This window comes from Miniopterus natalensis, chromosome 1 (assembly GCF_054644295.1).
Source record: "Miniopterus natalensis isolate mMinNat1 chromosome 1, mMinNat1.hap1, whole genome shotgun sequence".
NCBI classification, from domain to species: domain Eukaryota; kingdom Metazoa; phylum Chordata; class Mammalia; order Chiroptera; family Miniopteridae; genus Miniopterus; species Miniopterus natalensis.
In genome coordinates this window covers 47,272,384-47,281,188 of record NC_142081.1, presented here as the reverse complement: position 1 = coordinate 47,281,188, position 8,805 = coordinate 47,272,384, and the positions used below count along the sequence as shown (strand labels likewise).

The following is an 8,805-nucleotide window of genomic DNA, read 5'->3' as shown; positions in this document are numbered from 1 at the left end:
TGTCAAGTTTTTATACCATCTGTGTCATGTTCTTCTGAAATCACTTGGGCAACCCATGTCCTTTTAAACTGGGCATCCAGATCCAAAGGCCACATTCCAGGCATGGTGGGAACTGTACAGCATAGTAGAGAGTTTTGCTTTTCTGGTTCCAGATCCTACCTTTCTCTAAGTGCAGCTTGAATTGAGTGAGATGTCCTGGGTCACGGAAGGGTGGGCTTCTGTGGAGCTACTGGCCAAGCTGAGTTTCACAGGTATCCTTGGTACAGGTTTCTCGTATCCTCCACTGGTACCATTATTGACTTTGGACCCTGCTGGATTCCATCTCATTAGATTCTGCTCCTTGCTCCAAACTCTTTTTTTTTAAAAAATATATCTTTATTGATTTCAGACAGAGGAAAGGAGAGGGGGAGAGAGAGGTAGAAACATCAATGATGAGAGAGTCATTGATCGAGCCCACAACCTGGGCATGTGCCCTGACCGGGAATCGAACCCTGATCGCCTGGATCCCAGGTCGATGCTCAAACGCTGAGCCACACCCGGCCGGGCCAAACTCTTAATTTTTTGGACCCTGCCTCTTCCATCAGTTGATCGAGTGTTCTTTCCTCTGATTCTTTCAGACTGACTGTTTTGTACGAGACTCTCCAGGTCACACAGTGGTTTATGGTCATTCTTGTTCCAGAGATCATTATTCTGAAAATGACGTATTACATATCCCTTGATAGCTGTGTGCATGTCCAGTTTTTATGTAGATATAATATAGAGATGTAGTGAAAACAGTTGGTGCCCACCCAAATCTTGGTCTTCTACCAATTCTGTGTGTCTGTTTCCCAGCCTTTGTGTGATTTGATGCTAATAGTCTGTACCTGTGACCTTCAGAGGATTTTCCATGGCCATAGAGGTCCCTTTCCCCTATGGAGTGCCACAAGTGCCCAGGAGTGATATGCCTCCCCTGCTCCCCAGCCCTGTACCAGGGAATGACTGACTAGTGCAGAAGTACAGACACACAGCTTTTGTGTCTGGAGACTGGACTGAGGTGCCACTTATACCCTACAACAGCCAGTGGGCGGAGGCTGGACCTGGAACTTTGTGTAACATGGTGCCCTTGCTCACCTCTTCCCCTTCCTGCACATCCACTCCCCTCCTGGTTTCCCCTGGGAGCACCTTCGCAAAAATCCCCTACACATGCATTTTTGATGCAGGGTCTCTTTTGGGAGAAGCTGACCTAAGATGGGAGTCACAGCATGAAAAGACATATCAGGTGTTTCATGTGGATATACATATATAAACATTTCAGAAGTTTTTATTTTTAAAAACCAAAAAATTTCCCTTTATAGATTAGCTATTCCATTTTTGGTATAAGCTCAAATACAGGCATTACTTATATTTTAAGTGGTCCAAGTGAGATTTACTGGCCAGTATCTTTCAGAAGGAACTTCCTAAATCACTCAAGGAAGCACCTGGGTGCCTAAAGGTGGTGCTCTTTGTACCACACTGCTCAGGAAGGCCCCTAATTCCTTTAACATTTCTCATCTGACTTACTCCTTTCCTTCTGTGATTATTTTCTTTTGACATTGGGTGGAGCCTACTTCCTTGTAAAGACAGTCACCAGGATGTCTTCCTGAAAAAATAAATACATACTATTACTGCCTTTGCATCTGCAAGTTTCTACCACAAGCCCACTTAGCTACTTGGAAAAGTCAGAAGGATGCCTTCCTCTAGGTGGACGTCCAGATTTGCCCCTGTGTGCTCAATGCATGACAATGCCCCAGGGCTGAGGAAGGAATCACTCATCCCTCACTCCACCCATGTTCTTTTCTTTTTTTTTCCTTTCTAAAAATATGTTTTTATTGATTTGAGAGAGGAAGGGAGAGGTAGAGAGACAGAGAGAAACATCACTCGGCTGCTCCTGCATGTCCCCTACTGGGGCATGCACCCTGCCCAGGAATCTAGCCATTGACCACTGTGTATGGGACAACAATCAGCCAACTGAGCCACAGTGGCCAGGGCTCCACCGTTTTTCTCGACTGCTTCCCCTTACATCAGGATTTATAGAGGATCCTGAGATAAAGCGACTTACAATTCACAAAAATCCTCCAATGTTTGGTTGGTTACTAAGTTCTGTCGATTTTCTGCCTTTTGCATCCTTCCCCTCCCTCCTACCACCACTCACTGCCCTAGCTCAAAGCCTCTTTATCTCATATCAGTACTATTTTAGTAGAAGTCAAAGTACATTTGACCCTTGAGCAACATGCGTTTGAACTACGTGTCCACTTACACATGGATTTTTTTCAAAAACTACTGTCAATGTCTTTTTCTCTTCCTTATGATTTTCTTAACATTTTTTTCTAGCTTACTTTATTGTAAGAATATGGTATATAATACATATAACATACAAAACATGTGTTAATCTACTGTTAATGTTATCAGTCAGGCATCTGGTCAGCAGGAGGCTATTAGTCGTTCACCTTTAGGGGAGTCAAAGCTTATACGCGGATTTTCGATTGTGGGGGGAGAGGGAGAAGGCGCCTCTCGCCCCCTCATTGTTCAAGGGTTAACTGTTCTTGTCCTGCAGTCTCTGCCTTCCATCTGTACTCCTCTCATCACCGCCCTGGTTGCAAATCTTCAATAGCTATCCATCGCTTGCCAATCGATTCTCAGCTTTATTCAAGGCCTTTCGCAATCTTTTCCACGCTCCTGCCCTGAAGTTCCAGCTAACTGGCTAACGTGCATTCCCCAGACCCTCTGACCCCACCGTCTCCTGCGGCCCCTCACCCCCTAACGCCAGGTCTCTCCCTCCTCATTTTCCAGGGCCAGCTCCCCTGCCGCCTTCTCCAGGGAGCTGCAGAGAACAGACCCAGGAGATTCCCTCCTGTGCCCACCACTAGGACATGCCTTGAGTCTGCGCCTGACCCAGTGCAGGAGGTGAACAGCCAAGTCCCCAGGCTCTGGAGCCACCTTGCCTGGGGCCGAAGCTTAGCTTCACCACTTCCAAATATTGGAACCCCAGGCAAGTCACTTCATCTCTCTGGGGCGTGATTTTCTCATCTGTAAAATAGGGGACATAGTGGCATCTTCCTCAATGAGTTGCTAGGAAGGTAAAATGAATTGATGTCTTCTCAGCCTTTTGCACAAAGCAAGTGCTGTCCAGTGTTAGCTCTCATTTTACTCAGTACATGTCTCTCTTCCCAAATTGACTGTGAACTCCTCAAAAGCAGGGGCTGTCTCACTCATCTCTGTGTCCCCAGTGCCTGGCACACAGTAGGTGCCTGGTCATACTTGTCCAATGAATTGGCTTATTACTACTCTGCCAGTTGTTCACTTGTTCGCAGGTTAACCGGTGAGCGCAGGGTGATTTTCAATGAGCTTGTATTCCCCAGAGCGGGCCAGCAGCAGGCTCCAGGCCCTGAGTCTAGACAGGTTTATAAATGCTGTGTATCTGGGTGACCCGGCCAGCGTATAGGGTTCCTCTCAGTCTCCTCTCCTTATCTCTAGGCCCTGTTCTCTGCTTCTCAGACGCCCGTGAATACGGGGTGTTTCTTGCTCTGCTTTATCCAAAGAGGCTTTGTAATGCAATACCCTTGTCCTTGGGTTGGAAATGTGTCCGTTTTTCACCCTGACAGTTTGGTCTCTGTTTGACATTCAGAACAGGAGAATATGCCAGGACTTCGGGATGTCGTGACGGATGAATGGAAGAGGGAGAAAAGGGGAGCCTGAGAAACGTGAGCAAAGGAGCCATGAAATAACCGGAAGCCTGGCTCTGCTTGGGCTCGCCTACTCTGGGTCCTTGTCCAGCCACTCAATTCCCGATCATTTTCTGCCAAGAAACAACGATGGCCTTTGCTGCTTAGGACTTTGCTGGAGAAATGAGTCCCATCATAAGCCCCTCAGCTGCACATGCCAATAGAGAATTCGGAGAGGGCTCAGCAGAGAGCAGCAAGGACAATTCTGAAGGGAGGGGGGGAAGGGTAGGAGAGAGAAATCTAGGAGGGAACTAGGAGGAGGGGCACCAGTGCCTGACTTCAAGAAAACGAAGGGCGTTTACACAGACCTCTAGATTGTTCTATAGGCCTGTGCTTTAGCCGAGACATTCTGGACAGCTGTTAGGAATACGCAGCTGTTACTGTGGATACAAAGGGATGGCAGTTCTGCCATAGCTCCTGTGCCCTTCAGCCCAAACAGGGGCAATTCTGTCACCAGTGCTCAGTGAGGGCCCGGAGGAGACTGGGACAGTGTTGAAGGGGAACAGGGTGACCTTCCACGCCAGAGCCCTGTCCCTGTCCCTCTCAAGTGTGCCCCTTCTGACTCTCAGTTCTGTGGACTGTGGAGGACTCTGCCTGGGGCAGAAGTACTCAGCCTTTGATTCCTCTTTCAAAGAGCCAATTCTTCCTTTTTTATCTTCTCCCTGAACTGCTCATAGAAATCTGTGACTATGAGTTTATTTTTGACGTTTCCTTTTCATTCTGGATCCACCTTGCCGTTGATTTCTCAATCTCTACTTGTCTTTCCATTTTTATCTTCTCCAACTTTTCTAGTTTCTGGGGCTCCCCACTCTCCTCCCTTGTGCAGTTTCTTATGTGATACCTGGCAGAGAGGGGCTATGGAATAAGCCAGAGCCTGGCACCTGCCCAATCCCATCACCCACAGCCCTCAGTGACAGCCAGTATGGGGAAGGAACTTTCCTGGCTGGGACCATCCTGGGGCTTTGGCTACTTCAGCTGACAAACTGCTTGGAGACCCTCACACATCCTAGAACTGGGTTGAGAAGGAGCTTGCTTTCTGTATTGCTTGACCATGGGTGAGTTGAAATATTGCTCTGTAACGTCATTTCTTCATTCATTCAACATTTACTGTGCACTTACAACATGCCAATTACTGTTCTGAGCACTGGGCAGGAAGAGTTGTAAACAAGATCCGGTTTCCACAAAGATCTCACAAGCAGGTGTGCAGTCTGCTGCTTTTGTAATGAACCATAACACAGTGTGGAAAATATTATATTAACAATATAAAAAGACTTGGGTAGATGGGGGGAAAATGAATCCATGGGCCACACTTCCTCTCGAAAGCTGACTCCATCTTGGGTGATTGACATAATGTAAATAAACACGGATGATGCCATGTTATTTTGACTCTGTCTGAACAGCAGCTCATTTCCTTTCTCCTCAGGGCAATATAACAAAACAACAGTAATCATTAGCTTTTTTCTGCTGAGGTAGCCATGTAGATATTTCTAACCCATGTTGGCTTTCAACAGCTACATTTTGACCACTTTTTACTGAAAGCAGACCCAGATTTTAGTCTTACAAAATTCTCCCAAGAGTAGGGGCTGTGTGGAAGTACATTGGAAAGACACATCTCATGAACGACCTCTTTAGAAGAGTGGTTGGTTGGGAGAATGCAGGGAGAAGCAGTAGACCTGCAATTAGAGGACTAGAAGTCTAGTCTGAACTATTCACCAATTAACCTAATGTCCCTGGGCCTTGGTGTCCTCATTTGCAAATGGGATGACATCAGTATCCACCTTGTTGGGTCATGGTGAGAATTTGATGAGAATGCATATTAAGCACTTAGAATGCAGGCACAGCAGCAGTGATGACGAAGGGCTCACTTCCTCTTCAGCAGAAGGAGTGAGTTTCTGTTCAGCAACATTTCATGAGCATCTTCCACATTGGTGCCACACTGGGGGTTCAGAATGGTCCAGAAGCTCACCATTGGGGAAGAGGTCACACACACACACACACACACACACACACACACACACACACACACACACCTCTAACAAATACACAGTCCCAAAGAGCTGCTAGGTTCACCAGTGTGGTGTGCAGGGCAGGAGGGTCCTGGAGAGCTCGGTGGGGAGGCAGTGTTTGATCTGGGCTTTGAAGGGTGAGTAGAGAGAGGTTGTCTTTCCTTGAAGAAAAACACATCGAGTTCTTCATGATCTGCCTGGACTCCCTTCTGCTACTTCTCTACCATTAGCCCTTCCACTGGGATATTTTCGGTTCCTCAAAAACAGACCATACCTTCTTTTGCCTTCCACCCACCTTTGCGCATGCCAATTCTTTGGGCCTGGAACTCCTCCCTCTGCTGGGGGTGGGGGTGAGGAAGCTTAGTGGAGAACAAAGCACTAGGGTCAAACTGTGGAGTCCATCCTAGTTTTGCCATTTACCAACCTGGGGTGGGATGGGGGTGGGGGGTTGTTCTGCTGTGTTACTCAATCTCTTGGTGAGTCAACGTCCTCACCAGCAAAATGGGGATACAGGATAATAGTAGTGCCTATCTCAAAGGCTGGCTATGAGGATTAATTGAGGTAATAGCTGCCCAGTGCTTGCCAGACCACAGTAATCACTGAATACAAAACTGGAGCAGTTGTGGAGAACACTCTATGCTTGAATTGCTCCTACTTGTATTTCAGGTCTTAGCTTAGTCATCACCTCCTCTGGGGGGGCTTTTCCTACACAGGCCAACTCCTAAGGCCAGGTTGAATGCTCCCATGGCATCTCCTCTCCCACCAAATTGCCAACACCTGTCATCTCTGTGTCCCCACCAGATAGCCAACTCCATGAGGACAGGGGACAGTTGATTGTTGGCTGCTGGGAGGGACACATAGTAGGCACTCAATAAATATTGAATGAATGTCTTGGGGGTATGACAGAGCCTCCTGGGGCAGCCAGGGTGAGAGTGGGCCACCAGAGCACCGTGGGGATGAACGGACAGATGGACCTTGACACTGCAGACAGCAGAGAGCGCCCGGGAGTCCAGGGGGTCTAGGGCAGCTTCCCGACTCGGAATGGACCCCGGGAGGGCGCGCGTCGTCTGAGGGGTAGGTTGCCTTTCAACTTTGGCCCGTCTGCCCCCTTGGGAGAAAATGCAGCCGGGCGGGTCTGGCGAGCGCTCTGGGGCCCCGCCCCCGCCCCGCCCCGGGCCCCGCCCCTCTCCCGACGGCGGCGGCTGGCGGCGCCCCCACGCAGGCGGGCTCGGCGCGCTCATTCCGCCGGGAGCAGCGCCTCGAGCCCGCGCCGGCTGCCGCGGCGGGATGCTGCGCTCCACGTCCACCGTCACCCTGCTCTCGGGCGGCGGCGGCAGGACGCCCGCGGCGCCCAGTAGGAGGGTGAGTAGCTGCGGACGCGGCCGCCGCCGTCCAGCTTCCCGGTCCCAGCCGCCAGGCAGTAGGGGTCTGGGGACCCGGACGCCCCGGAGCCGGTCCGTGGCCCCGACGCCCCACCCTGGGCTTAAGGATCCTGCCCCAGATCCAGCCTTGACCCTTCTCGACGCCCCAGGCTGGGAGGGTTTAGGGGACTTTTCTGGAATTCCCAGAGATTTCCTGTCCTTCCTGACTCCTCTGTGAAGCCAAGTTTATTGGCACCAGCTTAAAAAGCAAGGGAGACATTTCTGCAGTATCCCTACTTTGAAACTCAAAGGTAAAGAACCTATTTAACATACAAACTTCCCTCGTTCCAGCGATTAAAAAAAAAGGGTCGCTTGTCCCCACTGGTGATAGAGTAACACTGCTTGTACTGGAGTGGGCTTAGCCAAGATAGGCTTCACCTGATAAAGTAGGGGCCAGCAGCTGGAGCCCAGTTGCCTGTGACTTGGGTTTATGCAAACCACTGTCTTCCTTCTGATTTAAACATTAGCACAGAGACAGCCCTGGTAGCCTTGCGCACCATCTCCAGGGAGGTTGCCCTTTGGAAGTGTCCTGTTTCTCAGCCATCATTGTTGCATCTTCTCTCCTCTCTCTAGGTGCTCTGGGAAAGAAACGCTGGGCACCTGCAGCTTGCATCTTTCCCATTCCCTGTCTGTTCCCAGATCAGCACCTCAGAGCACACTGCCAGGGCTTCGCTTGAGCTTTTCTGTCCATCTATCCATCATGATATTTAGTGCTTATGTTTTGGTGCCTCTTTTCTGTGGATGAGACATCTCTAATGTGTTTCCCCAAGGTTTAGCTAAGTGGGTGGTTAAGTCCAAGTCAGGGCTCCCTTTGGTACTCTAGTTGTGTTCTAGTCTTGCAGAAATGCCTATTTGCTTTTTATATATGTCAGCCAAGTGACTAGCAGTTGCCTTATATGCTATCTTTCTTTAGCTCTAGAAGAAAGGCGTGTTACTTTTGGGTGTGGGCCAAATAATGGGTTTTGTGTGCAGGTGTGTGTGTGCACTCTTATGTGTGCACATGCATGTGTGCATATACCAAACACTTAGGATTGACATAATTCTGCTTATTCAGTCATTAGCTTCATAAAGCAAGATCCCTATTAGGTCCAGATGGGTTTCCAACCATAGTTCCAGCCTTATCCAAGATGAGTATTTGCCTTTTGCTATGGAGCTCCTTCACAGTTGGAACATAATTATGATTGAGAATGAATGGAGTTGCTAAAAAGCTAGCTCTGAGCCACGACAGTCATGCATGAACCAGATTGCATGAATTGCATTGTCTAAGTCGCCCTTCAAAGATGGGACCTGATGGGAGCAGCTGGAGTGATAATGTGGGTGCATGCAAATGTGATTAGCAGACAAGTTAACCTTTCTGAAGATTTTTTTCTCAAATATTTACTTTCAAGCATTTCTTGAGTTACACGTGTTTTGACATCTGACACAGTGGACACACTATTGAGCAGGCTTTGCCTTTGGAGTAAGAGAAATACTTTGCAGAGAAGGGGCAGGGCCCTGAATCAAACCAGGTAGGGCTGTTCTGAGCACAGGAGTACTTGTTTTGGGAAGATAGCTAAATTTTCTAGGATTCCCTTTATGATTTCCAACTCTGCTCATGATTTTCATATGTCACAAGTACTGTGTGTGTGTGTGTGTGTG

General features: G+C 48.7%; 1 protein-coding gene across 2 annotated transcripts in view; it reads left to right on the top strand.

Moving 5' to 3' along the window:
* Positions 1-7,009: 7,009 nt before the first annotated feature.
* The window catches only part of MYZAP (myocardial zonula adherens protein), an 83,741-nt gene continuing 81,945 nt past the window's right edge, over positions 7,010-8,805 (top strand). For both annotated transcript variants that reach the window (XM_087821254.1, XM_087821259.1), the window contains exon 1: positions 7,010-7,108. In XM_087821254.1, the coding sequence (XP_087677380.1) occupies positions 7,034-7,108 (75 nt within the window). In that variant the 5' untranslated portion in view covers positions 7,010-7,033. The remainder of the gene's footprint in view (positions 7,109-8,805) is intronic.